The sequence below is a fragment of the Filicampus tigris genome, chromosome 19 (assembly GCF_054856515.1).
Source record: "Filicampus tigris isolate MCC_2025a chromosome 19, RoL_Ftig_1.0, whole genome shotgun sequence".
Lineage (NCBI taxonomy): Eukaryota > Metazoa > Chordata > Actinopteri > Syngnathiformes > Syngnathidae > Filicampus > Filicampus tigris.
This window is the reverse complement of record NC_141235.1, coordinates 10,504,664-10,532,627: the sequence shown is the minus strand read 5'-3', so window position 1 is coordinate 10,532,627 and position 27,964 is coordinate 10,504,664. Positions and strand designations below refer to the sequence as shown.

The 27,964-nt window shown below is 40.6% G+C and overlaps 6 protein-coding genes across 11 annotated transcripts in view; 5 read left to right on the top strand and 1 right to left on the bottom strand.

The window, feature by feature from the left end:
- Positions 1-9,830, top strand: part of skap1 (src kinase associated phosphoprotein 1) — a 45,865-nt gene extending 36,035 nt beyond the window's left edge. The window contains exons 13-15 of one of the 2 annotated variants that reach the window (XR_015082452.1): positions 384-486; positions 4,418-4,554; positions 9,747-9,830. Coding sequence is in view for 1 of the 2 variants with exons in the window: in XM_086016182.1 (XP_085872308.1) it covers positions 384-476 (93 nt within the window). In the remaining variant the exon portion in view is untranslated. Of the gene's footprint in view, positions 1-383; positions 3,929-4,417; positions 4,555-9,746 lie in introns of those variants that run through there. The other variant, XM_086016182.1, reaches the window with a different exon arrangement.
- Positions 754-8,986, bottom strand: snx11 (sorting nexin 11). 2 transcript variants are annotated; one of them, XM_086016180.1, is made up of 8 exons: positions 8,778-8,986; positions 7,567-7,874; positions 5,472-5,579; positions 5,115-5,201; positions 4,064-4,164; positions 3,617-3,712; positions 2,910-3,137; positions 754-2,583 (listed from the first exon to the last, which is right to left on the bottom strand). In XM_086016180.1, exons 3-8 carry the CDS (start codon positions 5,490-5,492, stop codon positions 1,950-1,952), a joined length of 1,167 nt encoding a protein of 388 aa, XP_085872306.1. In that variant the 5' UTR covers positions 5,493-5,579; positions 7,567-7,874; positions 8,778-8,986; the 3' UTR covers positions 754-1,949. The 2 variants fall into 2 exon arrangements, with proteins under 2 accessions (XP_085872306.1, XP_085872307.1); XM_086016181.1 differs by having other exon boundaries at positions 7,567-7,644.
- On the top strand, positions 8,529-12,851 carry LOC147129447 (chromobox protein homolog 1-like). The gene is made up of 7 exons (XM_086016183.1): positions 8,529-8,584; positions 9,747-9,839; positions 10,111-10,192; positions 11,044-11,200; positions 11,378-11,531; positions 12,038-12,132; positions 12,332-12,851. The coding sequence occupies exons 3-7, from the start codon at positions 10,144-10,146 to the stop codon at positions 12,471-12,473; spliced, it is 597 nt and encodes a 198-aa protein (XP_085872309.1). The 5' UTR covers positions 8,529-8,584; positions 9,747-9,839; positions 10,111-10,143; the 3' UTR covers positions 12,474-12,851.
- A 1,034-nt stretch (positions 12,852-13,885) lies between these two features.
- mettl9 (methyltransferase 9, His-X-His N1-histidine) lies at positions 13,886-18,702 on the top strand. 2 transcript variants are annotated; one of them, XM_086017124.1, is made up of 6 exons: positions 13,887-14,183; positions 14,268-14,429; positions 14,701-14,891; positions 14,979-15,188; positions 16,137-16,321; positions 16,543-18,702. In XM_086017124.1, exons 2-6 carry the CDS (start codon positions 14,331-14,333, stop codon positions 16,770-16,772), a joined length of 915 nt encoding a protein of 304 aa, XP_085873250.1. In that variant the 5' UTR covers positions 13,887-14,183; positions 14,268-14,330; the 3' UTR covers positions 16,773-18,702. The 2 variants fall into 2 exon arrangements, with proteins under 2 accessions (XP_085873249.1, XP_085873250.1); XM_086017123.1 differs by having other exon boundaries at positions 13,886-14,429.
- A 115-nt stretch (positions 18,703-18,817) lies between these two features.
- On the top strand, positions 18,818-22,502 carry LOC147129445 (ER lumen protein-retaining receptor 2). The gene is made up of 5 exons (XM_086017125.1): positions 18,818-19,147; positions 19,705-19,805; positions 19,917-20,075; positions 20,440-20,692; positions 21,414-22,502. Exons 1-5 carry the CDS (start codon positions 19,057-19,059, stop codon positions 21,446-21,448), a joined length of 639 nt encoding a protein of 212 aa, XP_085873251.1. The 5' UTR covers positions 18,818-19,056; the 3' UTR covers positions 21,449-22,502.
- A 272-nt stretch (positions 22,503-22,774) lies between these two features.
- LOC147129444 (uncharacterized) lies at positions 22,775-27,432 on the top strand. Of its 3 annotated transcripts, none has more exons than XM_086017121.1 (7): positions 22,775-23,176; positions 23,284-23,471; positions 23,573-23,659; positions 23,774-23,872; positions 24,462-24,572; positions 24,645-24,768; positions 24,999-27,432. In XM_086017121.1, exons 1-7 carry the CDS (start codon positions 23,167-23,169, stop codon positions 26,789-26,791), a joined length of 2,412 nt encoding a protein of 803 aa, XP_085873247.1. In that variant the 5' UTR covers positions 22,775-23,166; the 3' UTR covers positions 26,792-27,432. The 3 variants fall into 3 exon arrangements, with proteins under 3 accessions (XP_085873247.1, XP_085873248.1, XP_085873245.1); XM_086017119.1 differs by having other exon boundaries at positions 22,776-23,176; positions 23,269-23,471; XM_086017122.1 differs by lacking the exon at positions 23,774-23,872 and having other exon boundaries at positions 23,269-23,471.
- The last annotated feature ends 532 nt before the right edge of the window (positions 27,433-27,964 follow it).

The following is a 27,964-nucleotide window of genomic DNA, read 5'->3' as shown; positions in this document are numbered from 1 at the left end:
GTCTTAATTTTAATTAAATGAATAATTGGTTGATTTTTTTTGTAAGAGAAATAAAAAAATGGTAAAATAATTTAACGATTTATTAACAAGTAATTTTATTTCAAGAAATAATTGGCTAGGTCACTATAATTACATTAATTCTAAATAGTATTTCTCATTTTTATATGAAAATAAATTTAAGGTATTTTCTATACTAATTTGTAATTTTATGAATGAAAAAAAAAAAATTAAAAAATGACCATATCTACTTAGACTTTAAGAATGAAATGCAGCCCTTGATCTTAAAAATGTGCCCAACCTTATTCATGTTTAATTTTGAACTGTTCTGAAAGCTCCATTCTGGACTTCACAATGACAGTGATTGACAGCTGTTATGTTTCCAGGAGTACAACATCGACGGCTGGTGGGTCGGCGAGCTGAACGGCATTGTGGGTATCGTCCCCAAGGACTTCCTGCACCCAGCCTATATCCTGTGAGCTGCAGCAGGTACGGATGGAGAAATCCACAATCCAAAAGTGACATTAATTCTAACAGGTAACATAAGCAGAATTGTTCTGTAAATAAAATGGCATTATTTATAAATATCGCGAAATCATATTGCAGATTTTCATCAGTCATTAAATAATTATTTTGCAAACTATGAAATATTAAGACGTCTGGTGGAGATGTTAGTTGCAGGTTTCTATGTTGGCCACTAGGCGGCAGATTTTTTTGGGAAGTGAAGAGTGCAAAGTCAAGAGAGACGCATTAAAATAGCAAAAAATGTTTATTTCAAATAAACTACAAGAGGATGAAGATAGTTGATCACATTAACAGCTGACCTTTATTGAAAACTAAAATTGTGCATTGTGAAATAAACAGCAATGAACCTCACTGAGAAACATTTCAGCAAAATAATCTGTCAAACAACTAAAAGAAAAAGACTCATTAAAAGTCAGTTTTTTAATGCACAACGAGATAAAGTCAATCCCTTTTTAAACATGATAATCACAAATCACATTTAAGTGGATGCGATAAATTTACCTACATGGGGAAACTAATAAACGGCACAGATTAGTCCTTTATTTTTGTCTTACTGTCACATTTAAAATGTTTTGAATGGATTTTAATTTTGGACAGCATAGTGGCTAGCACTACTGTCTCACAGTTGCGGTTCAGTGTTTGAATTTTGGGTGCCCTGTGCTTGCGAGGGTTTTTGCTGGCGTCCTCTCTCACATGATAAAAACATGCAAGCTAGGTTATGTGAAGACCCGAAATTTCCCATAAGTGTGAAAGTTAATGCTTGTTTGTCTAAATATGAGTAATTGACAAACCAGGTCCATTCTGGTCCATGTGCCCCAAAAACGCTTCCGGAGAACTTTGGCTCCCTCTGCAGTCCCAAGAGGGACATGACACCATTTACAACTGAGAAGCCTGCTATCAAAGTGTTCAAATGAATGTTAAGTTTTTAAATAAAAGGCAAAACTAAATCTTTAGTCTGGCAAGGCTACAGTTGTTGGGCAAATTGGACGCTCAACGAGTTTGTGCAGCATATATTTCCAAAAATTGGTTTTTAAAAAACACTTTCCCCCAAAATTTATTTCTATTTCCAAAGTCGCAAAAAAAAAAAAAGTTGTACATTTCCTTAAGTGCCGTCCCTCAAGAGACATAACAGTTCAGAACTGAACTTGAAAAAAGCGATTCTCCTATTTGGCAGATTTTTGGGGGGAGGGAATCTGTCCTCCAATTCGCGGTGTTTGCCATTTCTCCAAAATATTGCTTTTGTGCCGTAGAACTATGTTGAAATTAAAGAACAAGGTTCAATTCGCTATCTTGTTGCAACTAATGACAATTTTAAAATTTTTAAGGTTGGGGGTGTCACAGTTGTATGTTTTAGGGGGTTAGGTTTATGACATTTCAGAACTGAGGAGTCTGCCATAAAGCACTAAAATAAATGTTAAACATCCTCTTTAGTCTGACAACTGTGAGTGTTTTCCGTGAGCTAATTCTGGAGCTGAGCTGCTCCCCAACACGCTGAAGTCATTCTCAGCAAAATTGACATCCAAAGAGTTACTCAGCTCCCGGTCACCGCAACCGTTTAGTTGGAGGTCCACAGCGGTCTCGCCGGACACGTGCGGCCAGCGGCCGTCATCCTCGGGGGACATCTTGGCGAAGCCGTTTGGTGACAAACGGTCGCGACTGACCACGTCGTCTTCGTCGCTGACTTGTACGATGCTCTCGTTGGACGACGAGAGCGAGGCGGCGTCCTCCTCGCTTACCGCTTCCTGTCGGGACCCGACCGCCTCAGCCGCAAGTTCCTCCTCCACCTCAGAACTGTTAACCAGGACCACCAACTGTGCTGCCTCCTCAATGCCAGGAGAATGGACCTCCACGGGGGTCTCCATGCAACTGCTCCCAGATGTGGCATCTTCAGTCAGCGTCCGCTCGTCCTGGCCATCCCCCAGGTAGAAGATGGCCGGCGTGGCTTTGTCCCGGGCGGTCAAATCGTGAGGTTCAATTATGTCGTCGTCGTCGTCGCCACATGAGAAGAGCACCAGGCTATTTCCATCTTTGTTGTGAGGGCGAGACTGATGAGGAGCCGGGCTGTGGGGGGGAGATTAGTTGCCAATAAATGTAGATGGCAGGAATTCATATGTACAGATATACATTATTCAAGTCAAGTCAAATTTATTTATATAGCCTTTAATCACAGGAACGTCTCAAAGGGCTTCACATGCCGACAGCATATACACGACATCTCCTACGAGAGTATGCTTCCGCAATAAAAAATAACTTCATTTTAAGGCTTTTAACACATCTATACCAAGGTTGTCAATAATTACAGAGGTTGCTTTATGTTCTACCAAACTTTAGATGAGGTGGCGAATGACTTTAAACCGAACAGGTGGTTGCTACGGCGACGCCCTCACCTTTCCATGGACTCGTAAGACACGCTGAGACTTGGCTCTTTGACTACAGCGTCCTCCTCCTGAGCCTGAGCCCAGCCCCGATTAGACGAAGCGTAGGTCAGGATAGCGTCCGTCACCGAGTAGGGGGTGTGGCCTTGCACGCAGTCCAAAATGTGACCCACGGGCAGCTGCGTCTGCAGGAACAGGTGAAGCTGGCTGTCCGACAGGCACACCGTCATGTTCACCACCCTGGAACATGCGCACCAAATCAAATCAATGAACATACAAAAAAACAAGTCATTAAATGCACTGAAAAACACACAATAAATAAATCACACACACCAACTGCCCCCCCCAAAATAATTAAAAATACACAAATCAAAGCCAAAAACAAACATCACACAAAAATGCACACTCAAAAAGCACACGCTACAAAAACAAAATATGCGCACACAAAGTACACACTAAAATCCACTAAAAACAATATACACACACAAATTAAAAACAATAATAAAAATGTATTCAAACAAAAAACAATGTGTGCACAAACACAAAATAAAAAAAACAAGAAAAAAATATAAAACACAAAACTAGGGATGGACGAATATCAAGACCAGCTATCTGTATCGTGCCGATACCGGCCTTAGTATCATAAGTACTAGTGGCATCAGTACTTGGTATTGGTGAGTACTCAAGAGTCAATATTGGCGGTGAAGACAGGGACTGACTTGTCCAGGAAGACTTGAAGTCCTTGACGCCTCCGCTCCAAGAAATCCTCATTGCTGAAGGAAAAGAAGGACTTTCCAGGAAGGTCTGGAACTGGCCTATAGGAACATGAACAGCTCTGTCAAACACTAAAAGCTTGACACTGTCCCTGCTGATGTGCACCGCTTACACGAACAGCATAGCTACGACCAGACTGAAGCCTTGCTTACAAAAGCACAGTCACTTCGGCTGGATGCAGGCGACAGAACCAGAGACTTGCGGAATTGACGCCACCCGGAAGCATTTGTAGATGCCACAAGATGATAGCAAAGCACTACTTTTGTCAAAATGAAAGTCCTCAACTTGCTTCAACACATTTTCCTCGGCACCAAGCTACCACCAGATGGTACCGAAGACATACAAATGATAGGAATCCGAAGCGTGAATATGCTGGGCTCAGCTTTACTCACACCAAGCCGGCGTTCTTCTGCAGCTTCTTCTTCAGCCACGCAAACTCGCTGTAGCGCCGCCGCACACACGACGTCTTGGCGGTGAACGCCTTGCTGTTGGTCTGCAACCGCACAAAACAAAACACACCTTAGCATCTACACCAGTGAGTAGTTGTCAGGTCAGATGCCCAGTAGACATTTGTTTTTTAAAAAAATGCATTAGCGGTCTCCTATTTTTCTTGTTCATTTATATTCTTGCTATAATTTGCCGGTTACAGTGTTAGATTTTTCTTTTACTGTGATGACGCATGTCAAATGCCTTGGTTACAGAAGTGGTGACTGTTTTGTCGTATTTTTTTTTCCGTTGGTGTGCAGTCAGGATTAAAGTGGACGCCGGTGACGCAAGATCACGAGAGGGGGCTCGCTGCTGACTCGACGGTGCTAAAGACAGACGGTTGCCACGACAACACCAGGAAACGATCCGCTAAAGTCATCTGTCTGAGATTAAGAAGGTGTGATATGACTGAATTAAACTAGAGACAAGTGAGATTGTAGAAAAAAGATTGAAGAGTATTTTAAAATACTTTTACTTAAATAATCATCTCATTTTTAAATTGTCTATTTTTGGTAATATTCTTATTTTATAATCTATACTTAATGTCATTTTCCCCCAATGAGATACATGAATGAAAATAAAATGCATGTTATTTCGCATTGATTTCATCAAATTGCAAATGTCTTAGTTCATGTCTCAAGTACTCTCCTTCACTCAATTTGATCGAGGATTGTGTTGTTCCACAGAACTTTAAGACTGTTTGGTTTTAAGAATGTTCTTTCAGTTTCAAGAAATGAGCCAAACCAACGGAGAAAAAAACTTGAATGAAAAAAGTCAGTTAAAATAAATCTACTCGAAAACAAATACTTTTTAACTAAGCAATTTTAGGGCAAAAGGGGCTAAATTAGTGCAACAGAAAATATTAGAGAACTCTTGATAATATGAATGTGTGGTGGGCCAACTGTGTGTAGTATTTCTTTAATCTTTTTGACAAATCATTTGAAAAGTCACACTCACATGGAGGAAGATCTTGTAATCCACGTACGAATTCCACAAGCCTTCGTTCTGCATGCGGGGATCTTGAACCCGCACGGCAACAAACTCCTGCATGGAGTTGGGGGGAAAAAACAGCATCCTTTAAATATTTCTATTGTATATATTGTCGCAGTCCCATATATTATATATTTTTACACTTTGTCCCTGGAAAAAAAAAGATTTCTATTGTACTAGTACTTCCTATGGGATAAAATAGATGTTGGATCTTAACGCATGCACTGGATGACATGCTTCATTATGAAGGACGTGGTGGTGGTTGTGGAGGGCGGGGGGGTCGTATAGGGCCTGTAAATATATGCATACAAAGAGGTGACTTACATCTTCGTGGTTCATGGTCATTGGTGCAATGATGTTGGCGTGTGTACGGAGAAGAGACACAAGAAGCGGTTTCAATTCACATGCTGCGCAGTGTGTCCATGACTCACCCTGTGAAGCAGGAAAAGAAGGAAAAGTCACTCTCGTTGCACTTTTATCAGTCACACACTAAATGACGCATAGCGTGAATGCTGGGGAGCGCTCACCTCCAGTGGTGCCTTGACTTATGAATTTCATTGGTTCCAAGACCACATTTGGAAGTCAAAACACCCTTATTTAATAACCATATTTACCCATACATGAATGGAAATGCTTTAACTCCATCTAGTTCCCTCAAAGAACACCAAGAAAAATGGAACGTGTTCTTTAGAAAAGATCACTCTACATACAGAACATGAGACTAAGCTGTCATGTCTGCTGAGGATAAAGAATAGATGCCTGTGGTGTTGAAATACAAGTTTTTTAAACTACTTCAATTTTGGTGCTGCTTTCTTTAGCCCGTCAATGGTAATTCCCATTAGTTTTAGTGTTAAGATAGTAGGAGACTAATGGAAAATGTGTGGTTTGGATAAATACACAATGTGTGATTCTCTTTTTACATATTGAGTTTTACTGTTAATGTCAAGTGGAAATGGCAATAAACAAATTGGCCTCGTTGAAAAAAAATGTTTACTATCTTTTGGTTGATGTGAAGTTTGCTGCCACCACGTAGAACAGTACTTCAACTTTTCGAGACACAACTTTTTTTTTTTTAAATAAATATTTGGCCAAGCGTCGGTTTTCTGTAGCCCGGTTCACACGTCAGGATAAATCAGCCCAATTTTAGCCTCGAATCTCCCTTCCCGACAATCGTAGATCTGGGACGACTCTCGCAATGGCTCTCGTAATCTTATCAGATTGTCCTGCCGTGTGTGGTGTGCTAAAACCAAAATTCTTAAATTGCTTTTATTATGATGCTCACTGTTTGCCATTATGATTCAAATTTTAAGAGATTTGCACACAAAAAAAAAAAAAGAAATCCCCCAAATTTAGGACACCCATGCTACAAATTTAATACTTTCCAAAAATCCAGTTTTTCCACACACAAAAAAAGTAAATGCGACAGTCAACAACAATAAAACACATTTCCCATCTTTCTTATTCCAAATTCAAACATGCAGAACATTTTGGAAATTTTTTTCCATAATCCAAAAAAATCCAGTTTTCACAGTAACATTCCAAAATTAAGGAATGCTACATTTATATATCTTTTTTTTTTTTTAATCTCAAACTTGCACAATTAACCAATTCAAACAACTCCAACCTCAAAATGTTCAGCTCATTCAAAAAAAACTCACAAATTAAGAAAATATATTTTACATAGCAACGTCCTTTACCCACATATCTCTACCGATCCCCAAATAATAATTAAAAAAAAAAATCTTCACATCATCCAAGACCTACTATAACACTCAACTATCAATTTCCCACAAAATTAAGATCTGTTATAACATATTTACCTCCTCGTTCCACATTTCTTCACCGATTTTTGAATCAGTCATCCGTTCCAATTCAAATTCCGAAAACACGAAAATCCTACAGGAACCTGTACCTTGTGGTTTCCATTTCAACACTGACAGGCCAATCAGCAGTGACTCAGCTGGCCATCACAAGGCCAGGGAGGGACACTAATCGATTGAGATGAAAAATTAGCAGTTTGTGTTACTGACATGTGGTGCATAAAATCAAATGATTAGGCTGGACAAACTCCACGTCTGATTACAAATGTACTTTCTTTTCTTTTCTTTTTTTGGGAAATATAAATGTCATAAATCCAATTACGCATCTGTTGAATGCCTCAACCTGTCTCGTTATAGTGTTGAGCATGTCAAACAGAAAACATCTCTTTAACTGTTGCCAAGTTGGAACGATTAAAAAGGTAATTAGTGAAGCCATCGTTCGCACTTGTTCACAACTGGTTGACACAACTACTACAAATGTGATATTTAACAATCACTTTTTTTTAACAGTCAAGAGAATACCTGAAGAGACCACTGGTTTAGAAAAGCTGTCAGTGTTGTGCTAAAGCAATCTAGAGCTAAAAGCTAATTGTACTTACCTTTTACGAAGTGACTGTAAATTTGCAAGAGGGCGTATTGGGTTTAAAGTTGGCTCGCTAGTAGATGATGGTGTTTATCTGAAACACAAGCCGAAAGCGCCCCGGTGTTTCAGTCTGGCGGTTTGTTGGTCCAACAAGCTCCAGTCTCCATTTCGCAAGTCACACGAGAACTGTATGCTAGCCTGGTAAGCCTTCATGACGTCAGCGGTTGGGGGGTGCTCCCCACCGCCCCTCTCCTTGACTAGTACGCATGCGCATTGGGGCAACCAACGAGTCATAAACGAAGAAACTACTCCTTGACTTTCACCCTGAAAAAAGAAAACAAAAACTAGCTTTGAAGAAAGAAAAACGAAAAACAGCACGGACGTCATGTTGGTGTTTCTGAATTGCGGGGGTCCTTGAAGTAACATTACTCGAGAATGGTGTGTGATTGGTGGAGAATAAGAAAGCGAGCGGGCTGAAAAAAACAATGGTCGCTGTTTTCATCGTTTGATAAATGAAATGCGTATAGTGTAGTTGCCAACGAAACCATACATCCAAACGAAAAAAATTGAATAGTATAGGTCTCTGCTGTATTTTATTTTTTTGATTTCCGTTGTTTTTTACAAGCAAGTATAAAAGATATTAAAAAGGGAAGATTACAAGAACAAGATTGTTTCTTCGACTTAACCGTTATACGAATGAATAAAGAAGCAAGGTAATTTCTATAAAGTCCGTTGTGCGGAGCTAAAAACGATAAAAAGGTATTAAAAAGCGTAATGACAGTGAAAGGCCATTGCGCATATGCGCAGAGCGCTTGCCTTTCACCTCCTCCACTCGTCTCAGACGAAAAGGGGCGGGGCCCACTAGGCTACATTTAGCACCAAGCTAGTCAAAAGCTAGCCGCGCTGTGTTACCTACCAGGTAGGGGGCAAACACAGTCAAACGCCGACGTTATTAGCCTACAATAAAAGCCTTGCGTGGCGCTGTGGTCATTTTCGGGCGGGGGTCTCCAAAAAAAGCAAACTGTGAGTTAGCGGTGAGTTGATTTTTTTTCCCTCCAAAAGCGAGTGCTTTAAAACAATGTGTGTATATATATATATGTGTGTGTGTGTGTGTGTGCGTGCGTGCATGTATGTATGTGTGTGTGCGTGTGAGAGCGAGCGAGCGAGTGAGATAGAGAGGCAGACAGAGAGCAAGCACGGCTAGTCATTAGCCACTTGAATTAGCACCTTTTCATTCAGCACACCACGGACCTCGCTTTCATCGAGAGGAAAAAAAATCACCTAAATCTAAAATAACGCTATACGACGCTGTGCGTAGGACTGGAGGCAAAGGCAGCATAACACAATATGGAGGATGGACCGTCCATGCTAGCCGTCTCCTGGATGCATGGCTTTGTCGTGCTACGCGTTGATTTGCCCCACGTTACTTAGCGGCGACCGTAGCGGCATAAAACGCCCCCAAATAGTCGCTGTTTTCCGTTTTAATTCTTTTCTCCTAAAGAGCTGCGACTGCTGCATCTGTTGTTGTTCTCATACAATCTTCTACAGGTGGTTGTTTGCACCCGTTTTGTTTTACATTTAAAGCGCAATTAATAACGTAAGTCATTTTTTTGCGTATCGTAATTTCTATAGTTTCATTTAAATAGAAACAGTAATTACTGCAAATATTGTACAGTGGTGCAAACACAAATATCTCAAAGCATCTTTCCCTTTGGAATGAATGGAAATGTCTTTAATCCGTTACACCATCACTCCAAAAAGTATTTGCAATGTGTTTTGTTTTTTTGAAAGAGAAATAGAACCATACTGTATTGTACTTGATAAAAAGCATAACACATTTAAATAGAATGTAAAATGTTAAACAGTTTGTGTGTAATGATTTCATGCTTCAAGGCCCATTGGCGTTGCCGCTTCTTCTGGTTTGCGTGCTGTGGCCACCAAGGGGCAGTACAATATTTACATAATAACTCACGAAGACTTGTTGTTTTTCACAGAGGATAAAGATTATATGCCCGTGAGTATTGTTAGCCTCAACATTGATGCTATTCATTAGTTGTCTGCGGTGTTTTATAGTGTGTATATTAGCATAAAGCTAGCTGAAATTAATTAACCAATGTGATGTAGTTTGCTTTAACAACGCAACATGTAATAATTTTTATGTTTTTGTTTTCTTTTTAATTAAAAAAAAAAATTTAGGACAGGACACCTCCATCGGGAGTGGCGTTAATCCGCTTGAAGCCTCCTTTCTGAAGGATTGTTCGCTCTCTGCAAATTGCTGCTTGTTGTGAAGTAAGTTGAGTCAAGTTTGCTGCCACTATGTAGAGCTCCTATAATTTCAATTTCAAGTACAAAACAGTCAAGTGTAATAAAATAATATACTGTAAATTCCATTTGATGGTTAATGGAGTTACAGCCTTATTACTAAACAAATTAAACTTGCATATTTTATTTCTTATATTGTTTATCCTGTTTGTCTACAACTAGACTTCTTAAATGAAACGGATTGATGAGTAACTGACGTGTGCAATGCCCTTTTCTCCTTTCTTACCACTTTGAGCAGGACCCTGCTGGTCTCCAGGTCTACCTGAAGAGTATGAGTCTGACTACAGAAACCCCCAACGATGGCCCCAGCGTTACAGAAGGTTTGGGCATTCTTTCATTCAAATCTTATACAAAACCATCATAATTTGGCCGATGTTTGTCATTTATTTATTTATTTAAATATTTTCGCTATGCGGCAATCACTACCTGACTTGTATTTTAACGTTTGAGTTCAGCACATTTGTATTTAATCTTTTAGAGTTTGTTTTTAAACACTTATTTTGGTACAATTTATTGAATGGATATGCCGGATGAATCATTAAATACTTGTTTTTGATTTCCCTATATGTGGCAATGTTTAAACTGCATGTTACAGTGGCTTACAGAACTATTATTAATTATACTTTAATTATAATTGATACTTTTATAACTGTACATTATACTTTTTAGCATTTAAAACCTCTGTCCTGATTTTTGATGGATTAAAATATAGTAGCGTAGTAGGCCTAAACATAGGCCTACTACGCTACTATATTTTAATGTTGGTCATGATAGTGGTACTACCTATACTCTCCAGTGCAATATGCAGTACCTCACCCTTCTGGTCAACACACCACTTTGTTTAATTATGTGCACTCCACCTTTATTTATGCGTAAGAACTTTTTTTTTTTTTTTTTTTTTTTTTTTACACATACCTTATGCAAAGTTTATTATTTTAGAACCTTTTACCTGTATATTTGTACGTCTCGAATTTGCACTGAATAAGGGAAGCGCTCCAATCTCATTGTACACCAAGCATAATGACAATAAAGGGTACAGGTATTCTGATTCTAAAACAATCACTATAGTTGGTATCCGTTCCACCGAAAAGTCTGCGATCTTGTGTGGCCACGGTAGGTCAGCTTTGATGTACGCAGTTTGAATGCCTAACTGTACGTTGTCGTCCGCCAGAGAGCAAGCAGCCCGCGGCCGAGAAGAAAGACAAGAAGGTGGACGATGTAGCCGAGGAAGAGGAGGAGGAGGAGGAATACGTGGTGGAGAAGGTCCTGAATCGGCGGGTGGTCAAAGGGAGGGTGGAGTATCTCCTCAAGTGGAAAGGGTTCTCGGAGTGAGTCTCTACACGTCTTTTGTTGTTTTTGAACGCCACTAAATTAAAGTACATATGTGTGTGTGTGTATGTCTAATTTGTACTTATTTATTTTTTGTGTATGTTGTTAACTCCTGTCATGTGTATGCGTCTCATTTGTGGTGTGGTTCTCCTTTTTGTGTGTGTGCACACGCGCAGGGAAGACAACACGTGGGAGCCGGAGGACAACCTAGACTGTCCTGACCTCATCGCAGAGTTCCTCCAGTCTCAGAAGTCTGCGCACGAGGGTAAACGAAAGGCGTCCGCAGACGGCGATGGCGAAGAAAGTAAATCCAAGAGGAAGAAGGATGACGTAAGCTCGAAATGCTGGATGAAATCCAATGACGTTCAAGTTGTTAAATTGGAGCAGTTTCAAGATAAAACTAGGGCCCAACGATTGATCATCTGAGTTTAGTTCTTTAAAAATCGGCGGATTATTTTTCATTCAAACATTTCCCCTCAACCCCAAAAAATGTACCAAAAAATCTGCAGATTTTTCTCTCTGTTGTATAAACAAATGTTTTGCCCGTAATTATCTTTATTGTTGTAAGCATTAAGGGACCAAGAATGTTATTTCATTCATTATAAATATATTTCTTTAAATATATTCAATTCTGTCCAATATCGGAAATCGACCTAAAAAAAATCTAAATTGGTCAGGCTCTAAAAGTTTTTTTGTTTTTATATGAAAGTTCAAAATCATCTCTTGCGGGTGGGTTTTGAATGTGTCCCCCACGATAAATGGAGGTTGACTTTATTAGAAAACTACTGAGAGAGTGTCATGTAAAGCCCTTTTTTTATTTTGTGTGTGTGTGTCAGACGGAGAAGTTGAGGGGCTTTGCCAGAGGTTTGGACCCGGAGAGAATTATCGGAGCCACCGACTCGACGGGAGAGCTCATGTTCCTCATGAAGTGGTACGTATCCACCGCATGACAGTTCAACAGCTTTATTTGGAAGTTGAACTTTAGCAAGTTTGAATGTATTTCATTAGTGAGAAGTTTCCAACTTTGAAAATTTCTGTAATTTTGCAACCTTATCGTCAACATCCGGCCGCTTTCCAATGTTCTCACTCCAGACTAACTTTAGGTGTTTTGTTTTTTTTTCTTTTTTAAGGAAAAACTCTGATGAAGCAGACCTGGTTCCGGCCAAGGAGGCCAACGTCAAGTGTCCGCAGGTCGTCATTTCTTTCTACGAGGAGCGGCTCACCTGGCACTCGTACCCCAGTGAAGATGAGAAAAAAGATGAGAAAAACTAACAAAAAAGTGTAGTTTTGAACTTGGTTGTACTTTGGAATCCGAGGGAGGGAGGGAGGGGTGGAATTGGGGTTAAACCACGGGAGTGGGGTTAAACACGGTTAGTCTGATGTTGGTTGTGATTTTATGTGTTTAGAGCGTCATCATTCTGCTTGACACAGTGTCCATGCAGTGTTAACTTTTGTCGTTTCACACCTTTTACCATCATGCTTATGTGCCATTTTGTACTTTTTTTGTTTTTGTTTTGTTTTTTCCTAACATCTTAGCCGTCGTGTTCTTATGATGATCCATTTGCCGTGATGACTCCGTGCTTGGTGATGGTTATTGTTGTTTTTCCATATTTCGCTGTCATTTTTGGACAATAAACTCACTTTTTGTTACACCTTTGTCTCAGTTTGGTCATCGGTTGCGCCACGGTAAAGCAACATTTTAACGTTTGGGTCCTTCTGTTACTGCCAAGAATATTGATAATTGATCATTTTTACACTTGCAATACAAACCCTCTTCAGCACTATAGTCAGCCTAATTGTCTTTACAGTCCGCGTCTCTTTTGGTCATTGGACGTTTACGTTATGTTTGAAAAAATATATTAAAAATGGGGAAAGTGAGTCCCTTTTCCATTTTTAATCTACTTCCAAACAATATCCAATGACCAAAAGAGACACGGACCTTTATGGTATGAGATTCATTTTTGTGACGTGATATTGAACCAACAATTTCCAATGAAAGACAAAGCAGTCATCGTGACAGGTCACCAGGTGGTGCTAATGTTTTTTTAACTACTTTTATTTTATTATTTTATTTCTTTAACAGTCCTCCGGTTTCCTCCCACACTCCAAAACCATGCATGGTAAGTTGATTGGACTCTAAATTGCCCCTAGGTGTGATTGTGAGTGCGGATCTTTGTCTCTGTGTGCCCTGCGATTGGCGGGCAACCAATTTAGGGTGTCCCCCGCCTACTGCCCGAAGACAGCTGGGATAGGCTCCAGCACGCCCCGCGACCCTTGTGAGGATAAGCGGTATCGATAATGGATGGATGGATTTCTTTAACAGACGATACCAACAATTTTCTCCGCGTTACAATTCAGTTCACGATATCGTCTTCAGACGCTACGCTGTCGCCATCTCCTGGTCAGTAGAAGAAATGCTGTCGATGACAACTTCCGGGAATTGAAAACAAATATATGATCCTTATTTCGATTTGTCTCGTGATTTATATTTTCGTTGTAGAATTAAACAAAATAATCAAACAGACTTTTCCTTACTCGTTCGAGACAACTAACTAAGCTGTATTTAAATTTTGGCGTTTGTATTTTAATATGAAAATCAAATAGATAGTCCTTTTTCCATTTTTAATATCTGCTTCAAAACATAATACAGGTATCCAATGACCAAAAGAGACACGGACTCTAAGTCCCCGGAAAGCTCGAGTCATCGAATCCGGACGTGTTTAGCGGTAACACCGGAATTCTCCTTACGCGGAAATATTTGTTTTCCTTCTGGGCAGGGACCTCAGTGGGTTTGTCAAGAGCTGGCGGATGAACAGTAGCCGGCTTTTTCTTAAATCCACCACACCCTTGGTTGGGTTTGTTTGTTTGTTTGTTTTGGAAATGAATTAAGTCATGGCGTGTTGATTTACGATTACTGCCCCCCTTTATCCGTTAATCTTCTTTTCTCTTCAATTTTAACACCCCGCTGCACTCTCCGGTCGAGTGAGTTCGCTTCTTCCCGACGGTGTCTATGCTCAAGTGTCCGATTGCTCACAAGAGTTGTTGTGCGTTATGTGTCATCTACAGCTGAGGACATTGATTTTTGTGGCGTGGGTGCTGGGTTACGTCGTCTTTCTGCACTCCATCAGGATGATATGGACGGCTAAGTACGCGCGAGGTCCACTGGCACGCTCACTTTTAGTGAACATGATGAGCGAAGGGGAAGGAACAGCGATGGAGACACAGGAGGTAGGAATGTCACCGCGTGGCGCAGTAAGGCACGCTCAGTTACCGCCGTTCGTTCGTTGCGGTGTTCAAGTGAGTTTTATAATGTTCTGTACTAAAAACTGGCATATTATGCACGAGATTTTTGTACATCAGCCATACAGATCTGATGTTGGCGGTTCAAATCCGGTCTCTGGCTCTCGCTCGGTTCTAACATTTCTTCAGCTGCAAAGTAGTGAACCATGTGTGGTTTTGAAGAACTTACATTACCATCTTCCTCATTTCTTTTGTCCAGTGGTACAAATGCCGTCCCGATCTGCTTGGGGAGTCTCTGCGACCTCTTTTTGTTCAGAGTCATCTGGATTCAGGCACCAAGGCTTTCCTCAAGCAAAGCATTGAGAAGTCGAACTGGTTGTTCACACAACTCTATCACTCCTTTGTTTCAAGTGTTCTTACCCCTCTGGTGTCACGCACCTCCATCAATGGGTGAGTCACTGAGTCCATGAGTAAAAACACAAAGTTGTCCATTGTCAGATGTAGCACACTTTTCGACCCGTGTACCCTCCTGCTTAGGTTCCTCGGTCGTGGGTCCATGTTTGTGTATTCCGTGGAGCAATTCCAGAAACTTCTTAAGGTCGGACCAGACTGGAAGGCAGAGAAACTTCTGGACCTTGGAGCCGGTGATGGTGCTGTCACAGAAATGATGAGAGGCCATTTCAGAGAGATTTATGCTACTGAGGTCTCGCCACCGATGAAATGGCATCTGCAAAGGAGGAATTTCAAGTAAGGATTTTTTATACAGTGGTCCTCCACCTCTTCGCTCCTCTATTAAATTGACCAAGCGAATAGTATCTTGAAAAACTGGTGTGTGTGAATTACTTGCAAGCTTTTGGGAGTGAAATAGTGTCGTTGACAGTAATGCTCACCATCCTCCATGGAGTGTTTTTTTTTTTTTTTTGAATTGATTATTTATTTATTTATTTTCAAACAATGAGAAATCAATCAATGACACACTGGTCAACAAAATTTGACTACATTTTTTAATCAGAGGTAGGAAGGAAGTAAACTTTTTTTAGATTACTTTTTGCACTTTGAGCGTTTTTTTTCTCTAGCTCATCAGGTTTTTATAATATCAATATTATTATATGTAATACATTATTAAATAATATTTATGAATGAGTTAAGTTCAGCAACAGGGGATTTTTTTTCCGTATTTCGCAGGCTTTTATAGGTCAAACCTAAAAAATATATATGTAAAAGTTGAAAAAAGCGAAGACATTTTTTAAAATCAGTGTCAAAAATGTATATAGGGATGCCAGTGTTATTTGTATAATGCATTTTTATCACACTGCATAATACTTTTTTCAACAATGGACTTTTCCCGTTTTCTGGAAAAGTCCAGTCGCCACATTACTACCTTTGATTTTAATTGTAATGAATTGAGGTAATCTTGTTTTATTTATATGACTTGCAAATTTTCACCAGATAAAAAAATAGGATTATTTGTTCAGCGGTAATTTTAATTAAAGCATATGGGTTAATTTGGCATAAGTATCCACGGAAAGCACAAAAGTCAAAAGCATACTGTACTAGACCAATCTAAAATGCTGATTTTCACCTCACCTTGTTTTAAAAATTTTAATTAGTCTTGCTATTGTGGAAATGTGAGCCAATGCTGCTAATAAACCAATTAGAAAGTAACACCTGCCTATCTTTGCCTTTCATCCACAGATTGCTGGGTATCGACGAGTGGCAGCGGGGCGGCCTGCAGTACGATGTGATCAGTTGTCTCAACCTGCTGGACCGCTGTGAGGATCCTCTCCATCTCCTGCGGGACATCAGGAGATCGCTCGTTCCTCACACTGGACGCCTCATTCTGGCTGCTGTTCTTCCCTTCCAACCCTACATCGAAGTTGGTCAGTTCAAGACAGTACAGATTACACTAGTACATTTTGGGGTAACTTCTACAGAACACCTCCTGTTTCTGTTTATCCTTTAGCCCTTTTACAGAGTAAGAATTTTTGCACCTTTGACTAAATTGTTGCTTTGTCATAAAATTCCTTGTGATTTTTATCTTTTTTAAGGACAATTATCATACACTTCCCCCCCCCCCCAACTTTGTGCAATTTCTCAATAGGTGGGAGATGGGAGCGTCCCCAAGAACACTTAAAAATACAAGGGAAGACATGGGAGGAGCAAGTAACTAACCTGACACATGACGTCTTCCAAAAGTCGGGATTTGAGGTGGAGACTGTGACCCGCTTGCCATACCTCTGCGAGGGGGACATGTACAACGATTACTACGTTCTCGATGATGCAGTTTTTGTTCTTAAGGCGTCAAACGTGACTGAAGAGTTCGGTCAATAAAGAACGAAGCTTGGTGTGAGGGTTTATCGACTTTGCCAAATGACCTCTGAAAAGGTGGGTTGAAAGTCAATCAAAGAACTGACATTATGTTTTTGTTTGGAATGGAAGTGCAGGTTTTATGTTTACCAAACATTTTATGTGACAGTGATACCTCGTCATTTTCAAACAAGCCACTTTATTGCCCTACCACAAAGAGGATAAACTATGTGGGGATGGTAAGAGCTACACATCGCTGTACCAGGGCTGTATTATGTCATTGTGTGGGAAATTAAAAAAAAAAAAAAAAAGTATCTCTTTCCATATCAATGTGAAAAATCATATCTAAATGCACATTTATTTACATGATTTACATGACTGATTGATTTTTTACTTATTTACTTGATTTTAATGATAGATTAAGTTTAAAGGGTTAAAGTTCCCTCAAGAGTTTTTAAAAAAAACATTTTTTACAAAAACTTAAAAATCTGTGCTGTGTTGTGAAATTCAGTAACTCATCATGTACAGATTCAAAGATAAAATTAAGTTGTGATCAAGCTTCAAACTGTGCCATTATTGCTTCTTTTTTTATAATGTAATATGAATCATAATTGAGTGAATGCCACACGTTTTTGTAAATATTTTATCTTTTTATAGGATAACTGAAGAAATAACAGTTTGAACAGCTGTAAAATTTGTACAATCGTGTCCGGTCCCCTCCCAAAAACCTAACACGCTGCCATTAATGTTTGGACTGTTGGCAACAAAAGTGAGTACACCTCCAAGTGAAAATGTCCAAATTTAAAATGTAACCATTTTTCCTTATTGGTCTCATGGGACTCATTAGTGGTACAAGGTCTTTTGTGTTTTAAATGTTATTGCTGTGACTGTTATAATGGTCACTGGAAATTCAATATGGAAATTCTGGGGATCTGAAAAGAATTGTTGCTTTTCATAAAGGTGTTTTAGGCTAAGATTGATTGGGATCAGCACATCATTGCACACCACTTTAAAATAGTCTACATGGCTGTCATACCAGAAGAAAGCCCTCTTCCAAACAAACAAACAAACTTGCAAAATGTTTTCTGAAGGCAAGCAGAGTAAAGACACTGATTCCTGGAACTATATTCTGTGGTCTGATGAGACCAAAATATACTTATATGGTTACGATGGTGTCAAGTGTGTGTGGTAAGGCATACAAATGCAAGTGTGTCTTGCCTCCAGTCAAGCACTATGGTGGGAGTGTCATGCCCTGGGCTTGACGAAAACTGCCGGCACCGGGGAGCGATAGCTGTATTGTGACATAATGAAGCAGATCATGATTTCCTCCCTTTGGAAACTGGGCGGCAGGGCCTTATTCAGTATGATCATGAAAACACATCTCCGAAAATGACCTCTGCCTTGCTGAAGAAGCTGACTGTGATGACGTGATGGATTGGCCAGATTTCATTCCAGACTCTTTTGAGTCTCATCCCCAAATAGTTCTATGGTATCATGGAGTAGTGGAGTGGATGACTCCAATGCAAGCTGCGGCATACAAATTATTGACCCCTTTGGGCATTTTCACTTAGGGTTGAAGTCACTTTTGTTGCCAGTGGTTTAGACGTGTCTATGTGCTCAGTTATTTGCATGGAAAGTTAATTTACACGAATACAAGCTGTACACTGACTGCATTATAGCAAGGTGACATTTCTTCAGTTTTGTCCCATGAACAATGTAGTAAAATATCTACATTGAGGGGGTTGTGATACGTAATATTTGTATTGTAATGAAATGAGTTCCTAAATAAAGAATATGATTTCATTTTGCAACGGAGAGCTGTCATGATCCATATTCTTAAAAATATGTTTTGTACTTTGTTCAGCATACTTAAATAACAGCTAATGCGAGGTTACATAATATTGCTTTTCGCTACCTTTCATGTGCCCACGCCGAATAAAGAAATTCCATAATATGGCTTTTCGCTATCTTTCATGTGTCCACGCCGAATAAAGAAATTCCGAGCGCATCTTTTAAAATAAACGCAACGCGCGTGTGCATAAATGATGATAAATAAGTAAACTCTTCTTCTGATTGGTTGAACACTGAAGCGGATGCGATGTCCTATTGGCTATTGTCTTGGTCACGTCCTCAAGCCACGTCGCGCATTACTCGCCATTTTCCCCTCAATCTTAGCGACCTACAATCACTTTATCCTCGTGGGCTTTTTATCTAAAACGATACGGCCACACATTTTTCGTAATCGGAGACTCTTTTAGATTATCGCGGAGTCTTCATTCCCCTCACGTCTGCTGGAGTGCTCTGAACCATGAATATCTTTAGGCTAACCGGCGATCTGTCCCACCTAGCAGCCATCATCATCTTGCTGCTAAAAATATGGAAAACCCGGTCTTGCGCCGGTAAGTCGCCTCATACCTTCACCAGCAACCTTTAGCACTTAATATAGTGCAGATAACCTCATGTCACGTCAAGTTCCATTATTCGATCATGTGCGCATTTGTAGTCGTATCTTGCTTGTCAGCTAGTTTTAGCTAACCTGCTAATGTCGCTTGTTACAGGTGTGTCTTGTAAATTATTTCATGAATGTGACATGTTTGACAGTGCAATTACTGCTAAACTAGTTACATTTTCTTTCGGAGTGCGATTAAAAAGCAACTATACTCGCTTTGCAGCTTAGTTAGAGCAGCGGGCCTCTATATTAAAAGGTTGAAAGTCAAGTTGTTCTCAGAACAATAACCCGTGCTCTTAATTTTTCCGTTTATCATAATTTGCATTTTGACATGAAGTGCATTGGATACATTTTTAGATGTCCGCTCACTGACTGACGTGGCATCAAACAGCACCCTGGTGTGTGTCATTTGTCAGATACGAAGCAAGGCACGCATTTATGTCATCACCGATAATAAAGAATCATTGGGAAGCATTTATGCTATGGATTATTGGTGTCTCTTCTCAGGAATTTCCGGAAAGAGTCAGGTCCTCTTTGCATTGGTCTTCACCACTCGCTACCTGGACCTGCTCACATCCTTCATCTCCCTCTACAACACAACCATGAAGGTGAGACGTGTTGCTCAACCTAATGTATATGTACTTGCCTGACTAGATGCGGATGGGTATAATGTCTCGGACATAGTGGAGGGAGTGACTGCTGCCCATTTTTTCTTTCAGATAATCTATATCGGATGTGCATACGCCACCGTGTACCTGATCTACATGAAGTTCAAAGCCACGTATGATGGAAATCATGATACGTTCCGAGTGGAGTTTCTCGTCGTTCCTATCAGTGGCCTCGCATTTCTCGTTAATCACGACTTCTCTCCGCTGGAGGTCAGACATTCCGCATGTTTGCATGCGCTCCCTCGATAAGAAAGTTTTGAAACATTTTTACCCTCAGTATTATTTACACTGCGGCATCAGTCAGAATGTCCTTGAGAGACTTTGGCTCAATGTGAAGCATTGTGATTCCTTTTTTTGTTTTATTCTGTGTGCAAAGCCATCACAGAAGAGTGTCAAGATAACCTAATGTCAATGTAATAACAACAAAACCGGAAAGGGAACGTACTGTGACATAGGAAGGGGCCTATATGGTACAATATGAGCAAAACAATTGTTTTAATGGCACAATACATTGTGCATTCCAGTAATACCGCTCCTGTGTATACTCAACGTTGTGTCTTTTCCTCTGCTCCAGATCTTGTGGACTTTCTCCATTTACCTGGAGTCAGTGGCCATCCTGCCTCAGCTCTTCATGATCAGCAAGACGGGCGAGGCTGAGACCATCACCACCCACTACTTGTTCTTCTTGGGACTCTACAGAGCCTTGTACCTCATCAACTGGATATGGAGGTTCTACTTTGAGGGATTCTTCGACATGATCGCCATTGTTGCAGGGGTGGTGCAAACCATCCTCTACTGCGACTTCTTCTACTTATATGTAACGAAAGGCAAGTGCTGCAGCCTTTTTACATCCGTCAGTGGATATAAGAGCTTTGTTAAAAACGTTTCTTTTGGTACGATTTAACTTATGTGCAATGGATTTTAATTGATTCATTATTTTATGTGCACTTTTTGATTTCCTCTATTTAATTGCAGTGTTAATGTTCATACTGAGCACAGTGTTACAGTGGCTGACGATGTTAAAGGGGAAGTCATCCCACTCTATGCAGCCCCACTACTGTAAACACGGCATTCTCATTAACCCATTACGGACGGAAGCGCATAACCGCGTTTCTACCATTAGAACTGGGAGCGCTGTTGCGTCTTTCTACCCTCTCTCTGCTACTGGGGGTGAGATATTTTGTAGGGGTTGAATTTCCGGGAAAACTTCCAAGTTTTACAGCGTGATTCCTAAGTCGATTTCAGGCTTTAGAGAGATGTTTAGCCATGCGCTGTAGGCCTCAACGGGTTAATATTGCGTTTGTGTCTGAATAATTATTAATCAGAATGCCATGTTTCGACTCGTGGGCCTGCTTAGAACATTTTCTTGTCGAGAAAATTTTTGGTTGACTTACCCTTTAAAGATGTTTTAGGAATGAAACCTTTATTTTGGGGGTATTTAGACTTTGGTCTACTACACTATTGTATTTTAAATTTAGTCATGGTGGTGGTACTTGGAGAGCTAGGATGTGTTGGTGTTTTGTGTAACAACTTTTTCTCTCATTGTAGTGCTGAAAGGAAAGAAGCTGAGTTTGCCCGCTTGAGTGCCAAAAAGGAGCATATTGGTAGACTGAAAGATGGGGACTGGCTGGGTGGGGGAGATGCAGTGGACACCTGGAGCCTCCCCACTTCTCCTCCACCACCACTCCCTCCTCTTCCGCTCCCGCCAGAGTAAGATGCCTGAGACAGAGCAAGAAGGAGCATCGGCTACTGACCTAGCATCAGAACTTCTGTAGAAGCTAGTCCAACGCTTATTGGGTGTCTGTTTGATGCATCTTGCATATACTTTTTTTTTTATTACTTTGTATAAAGGAAAGACAACAAAGTGGGTAATATTTTATACATAAAAAAAAAACTGTTCTCTGAAGATATGTTTCAGATTTTGTTGCATTTACAATTTCATTTGGCCTTGTATAATATTGAAACCGTTATAGTGGGATATTATTCACTGTGTGGGATTGTACGTTCTAAATAAATGCAGATTGCTTTTCTTTGACTTATATTTTGAGAAGAGGACATTGCATCCTCCAAACTTGGTGAAAAAAATAAAATTGTATTTAGTTTTAGCAGTAAATAGCCATTGTTTTTTATTTAACATGTGATTTTTATATTTACAGTCATGAAAGTTAGTGTAAAAAAGCATGATTGGAATTTAGGAGTATGCTACTGTTGAAGTGCTTTCACAGTTATCAGTATCGGTTATTAATACCGTATTGAATACTGAATAGATTGCTTAAAGATATTCATCACATTATGTTAGAAATCACAGTGAGCACCGTCTAAGACCAAATGCCTTTCTCTAAACATCAAATTCACCATACTTGTGTGTGCGTGTGCTCATTAACTGTTAAGGAAAACAGTAATGCAGGTTTTGAATATTTCTGGCGGATGCAGGTATTTGTTCATCTCTTTTCTAATGAACAAGTCACAATTGTCACGCTGCTCTGTACACAGCAAATTGTAACTTTTAGAGCACGATTTTGCTCATGTTACAGACTCCTCTGTAGTTAAGACAGGCAATTCAAAACTTTGAATTATTAGTTTTGTTCCACATGTTGCCAATGCCACAACAAATAAAGAATATGAAATCGCTCTTGACGCTTGTCTTGTGTTGGTTACTCTTACAAAGGGAACTGCGCAGTAGTACAAGTAGTGTTCATTAACCTACCGTGCATGTTTTTGGAATTGGGGGGAGGGGGTGTAGTACCCGTACAAAACCCACGCGGGCACGAGGAGGGAGAACATCCAAATTCCACACAGGAAGGCCGGGGCCGGACTGGAACCCACAACCTCTGCGCTGTGAGGCGCACGCGTTTACTTGTCGACGACCGTCAATATTTTTCTAAATCCTTTATATTCAATCACCCAGTTCAAAATAATGACGTTGACAAGCAATTATTTAGTTTATGAACGATGCGGTCCTTGAAACCGGAACGGATGCGTATACTATGAAAAAAAATGCAAGTCGGACACAAAATACCGTCGGACAAGCTAGCTTGAACACCGGCTAACAGTTGAGTCGCTGTAGTTTGATGATTAGGGATTTATATATACAGTAAACGCCTTGCACAATTTTTTTCATAGATATTATTCGTATTGTCAGCACATACGATTAGAGGTTTCCTGGCTAACTTTAAATGCGAGTAACCGCATTATGTTGCTTTGAAATACTTGTATGAAGTACCATTGAAAGACAATTTTATGCACTGAAGAGAGAAGTTGGAAAACTGGCCGCATTTACTGGACTCAAAGGGAAATAAAAATGAATACAGGTACATTCATTTTAAATGTGTGCACGTCGGATATTTTATATATATGTTTATTTGATGCAATTGGAAAATAAACCTATTCATATTTAATTTAGGTGTGCAACTTCCAGTGTCTGCTTTGCGCCTACTGGTGTCACCAGTTAAACTCGTCTCTGCGGCAATCTGGCAGATCATCGAGCAGCGAGTTGTGGCTGATTATGGGATGCTCGAGGATTTTGTTTCCATGGTTACAGACGCCGTGCCAGAGCTGCTCACCAACTGTCAGCGGACCCAACTCATCCTGGGCCTCAGAGCACAGGTTAGGTTGTCACTCCAAATTAGAAAGCAAGCACACACTACAGTACTGGTAATAAAAATGAAATCCTGATAATTTCATGGAATCCCATTTTTTTATTTTAGCTGATCCTGGAGTTATGTCATTTGGAAGGCAAGGCTCATTTCAGTGATGTAGAGCAACACCTGGAAAGGATGAACATCCTTGTCAAGGTATTAATATGCATGTGACCTTATTTGAAGATCATATTCAAGTAATGAAGCTATGGAATGGTCGCACAAGTCACCTTATTTCTGATGCTTATGAGATCTCACAATGTTTTGCAGACCTGTGCTGTAAACGACCATGTTAATCCATGCTCAAATTTTGTGGATTTTGTGAAACACTTGCTGAACAATCCTGCTGAGAGGGAACACTTTTTTACTGTAAGTGCTAATGCTGCAAACCAGACAAAACATGTGTCATACTGATGATTACCTTGGATTTTTTTTCCGAACAACATGTTTTGCACACTCACGCTGGAGCTGCTGTGGGAGGGGTTAAAACCCTCAAATTTGTATGGTTTATGGCAGACCATCACCTATTATTGGTGGGTCTGGAACGTATCCCCACGATAAACTGGTGTTCACTCTACCTGGATTTCTACATAAATTGGTCATAAAATGTGATCTTTATATAGGGGAAATGCCATTAAAAATACGATGTTACCATGTTTTAACTGAACACAACATACTCCACTCCGGAAGGTTTATTGTCTTTGGCGCCATTGTCCTGTTGCAGCATCCATCCTCTGTTGATAGCATAAAATGTTTGGTATTAGTTTTAAAAGACTATGTTAGTCTATTGTGACAAAGATCACATTTTGACCAATTTAAACAGAAATCATAGTAATTCCAAAGGATCCACTACTTTTTATTGCAACTGTATGCATTTTGCTGTGACAGAAAATTCACATCTCTTTGGGTGCCATACAGTTTCCAGACACTAAACGTGTTGTATTTGTTTTCCTTTTAGGAGGTTTTTCCCAAGGAGTTTGGCCCGTCATACGACAAGGCTCTTAAGTCCCTTATGGAGGTCTTTCTTTCCAGACTTGAGACATTTCTTCCTGGGCTAACGTTCCAACAGGTACATACAAGAAACTGTCAAAACATTACTAAGACGTTAGTTATATTCACAAACACGTTTGTTTTCATGTAGGTTGCCTCCACATGCGGTGAGGTGGCGTCTGTTCTGGGCGACTGCTTGAAGGCCATGCGTGGCTGTGATGCGCTCAAAACTCTGCTTCAGTATCACAAGTACCACAGCCTACTTGGACACAACGGCAAGTCTTTTTCAGTTACTTGGATTGATTTGATTTGGCGATTTGAGAATGGCTTCTCCCACCTAATTTCAACTTTTTAACAGATATGCTCTATTGTCTTTGTAAAAGCATACAACGCACATCTTGGGCTTGATATACCGGGTGTTTTGTATACTATAGTTATTGATTGCTGACCTACTAATTAAATAATGAATCAAGCACTACAATGTTATCATTTTGTCTCTTTACAGATATTTACTTGGATGACACCTACATCGTGTCTGCTCTCAAGCGTGCTGCAGTAAAAGATCATTCCTTGCAGGAGACCCCTGCATGCGCATCTGCTGCATCTGAAACAGCCACGGGCAATCAGGTCAGGAGAGAGTTTGATGAAGCTCGTGGAATGGCAGAATGTGATTCCGAAGGAATCACAGGCAACGAAGAAAATGTAGAAAGTCAGGATAAATCGGATAGCTGTGTTCAAAGGAAAACATGCGATGGGTCTTTGGAGTCTCCACCCGTGTGTCTTAACCGAGGACGAAGGATGAAAACGCCTTTGTTGGAAGAATATAAAGCACTTGGCGGTAAAAAGGATCTCCCAGTGCAGAAATCTGCTCCCAGTCAAATTAAAGCATCTGTTGCGAGACCTCCGGATTACTCTGACAACGAGGACAAAGGAAGCGAAGAATCTTCCTGGTCTTTCTATTCAGATGAGGACGCTCCCAGTAGTCCAAGTTCATGGTCCGGCTACTCTGGTGAGGATGTGTCTGATGTGACCTCTGTCAGATCATCTCCAAATTTCTTCAATGAGGTCACGTCCGTCACAGATAAAAACAAAATATCTGCCGCAACCAGCACAAAGCGTCTCGCCAGCCGAAAGGATGTTCCTCCCAAAAAATCTCGTCAAGTCAAGTGCTTCATCTGCAACGAGGAAGTGAGCACCAACCTGAAAACTCACATGAGAACCCACTTCCCCGACGGTCAGTATAGCTGCCTACATTGCAACAGCAGGTTCAAACTATTCTCATCTCTCAAGACGCATTTGGTGAAAAAATGCTACGATCACACTCAACAGCAAACGGATCCTGTGCCGGACCAGGAACTTTATAAGTGCGACGGCTGCGAAAAGGCCTTCAAGTACGGCCGATCGCTGGAAGCCCACAAAATGACCCACGACAAACTCTACTGCAGCGTATGCAGGAAAGTCTTAAAAGATGCAACGACGTTAGACAGGCATAAGGCCTCCCACACGGAATTTCAGTGCACTCGCTGTGAGGAGACCTTCACCCTTTTTAAGCCCTTGCGCAGACATTATCAACATATCCACAAGATTAACAGACCATTTGAGTGCGTTTGCTGCTCCAAAACATTCTCCAGGCTGGAGTATTTAATCAGACACGAATGGCGGGACACCGGTTATCTGCCGTTAAAGTGCAACATTTGTACGATGGGATTTCGAAGCGATTACGATCTCGTCTCGCATCAAAGAGTTCACACGAAGGAGAAGCCGTACCTCTGCGGGGAGTGTGGGAAAACCTTTTCGCAGAAGCCCAACCTGCTACGGCACCATCGGTTCCTCCACAGCGAGTTTAAAGACGAAAAGAAATACTTCTGCGCTGAGTGTCAGACGTCGTTTAAAGAGAAAGGAGCCCTGATACAGCACCAGAAGCGGAAACACCTCAATGAAACCATCCGCCGTTCTCTGTGCCCATACTGCGGCAAGTCATTCTCCGTGTCGTCCATCGCCAGGCATAAGTTGATCCACACAGGGGAGAGACCTTTAAAATGCAACGCTCCTGATTGTAGCAAGTCTTTCTTGACGGCGACTGAGCGGAAGAAGCACTTTCTCATGCACCACTCGACCGAACGGCCGTTCAAATGTGATGTTTGCGGAAAGGGCTTTATCACAATCGGTATACGGAATGAGCACGTTAAGCTACATTCGGGCAAGAAGCCGTTCGTATGCGACATTTGCATCAAGGGTTTCTCAAAGCGTCACAGCTTGAATAGACACAAGAAGCTGGTGCATGCAGTTCCAAGTTAGGACTCCTCCGTTTATGAGTTCTGGGCTTTGCGTATCCAAATTTGAAGATAGGTAGAGACATGCCGGAGTCTATCACTAGCCTACGCTAACGCAGTTGTAACTTTGTAATGACAGTAAATATTTGCATTAGTCGCGACCGGAATTAACCACGGACCGCCTATACTGTAGTTACTTTCTTGAAGGACGTCGGAGAAAATGGTGTGCACCACCGGCCTTTATTTTTTATTTTTTTGGGTGCGCTAAATGTTAATTCATGACTCCTAGGTCGAATGTGGTCTTTGTTTGAAATTCGCCTTCATGAATCAAAAAATGCGTTTGATGACCGATAAAAAGCCAAGCTATTCAACAGCAATTTTGCTTCAGTATTTGCGGATGAAACGGTTGTGTTAATGAATTTGTCAGTTTCATCCGCTCTTTTCCGTATACTGTATATTATACTGAAAATGCTGTCGCAAATAAAACACAAATTTGCTCAAGTTAACTTTATATGTGATTCATAATTAAAGTGGAAGTCAACCCAAACATTTTCTTGACAAGAATATGTTACACGCAGGCCCACTAGTTGAAACACGGCATTCTGATTAATATTACGTTTGTGGCATATGAGTTAAGCAGCAAAATCCACCTGTTTTTAGCAATTTTGTCACTTCTATCGACTGAAAATGACATCACAGTTGCTCTGGGCTCAGGTAACGACCAATCATGGCTCAGATTCAGAAAACAGGTGAGCCGCGATTGGTCGTTACCTGAGCCCTGAACAACCGTGATGTCATTTTTAGTCGACAGAAATGACAAAATGGCCGCCCCCTGAGATACCTAAAAACGGGTGGATTTTGCTGCATAACTCATATTACACAAACGCAATATTAATCAGAATGCCATGTTTAGACTAGTGAAAGGACATAGAGCATATTATTGCAAAGATTTTTGGTGGGTTAACTTCAATAATTAGGAAAACGTATTAATAAAAATGTACATCATATGCAACACTATTTCTATAAATCTCTGCAGATGTTTACATTTTCAAAAGACCCCTTCTACAGCATTCCTAGAAGAAAAAAAACCCATCACTGGTGAAGTGTTTTTTCCAGAAGAGACCCACGAGCTACTCATGTGGTCCTTTGGGGGCTACCTGGTGCACCTGGGCACCACGTTGGTGACCCCTAGTCTAGA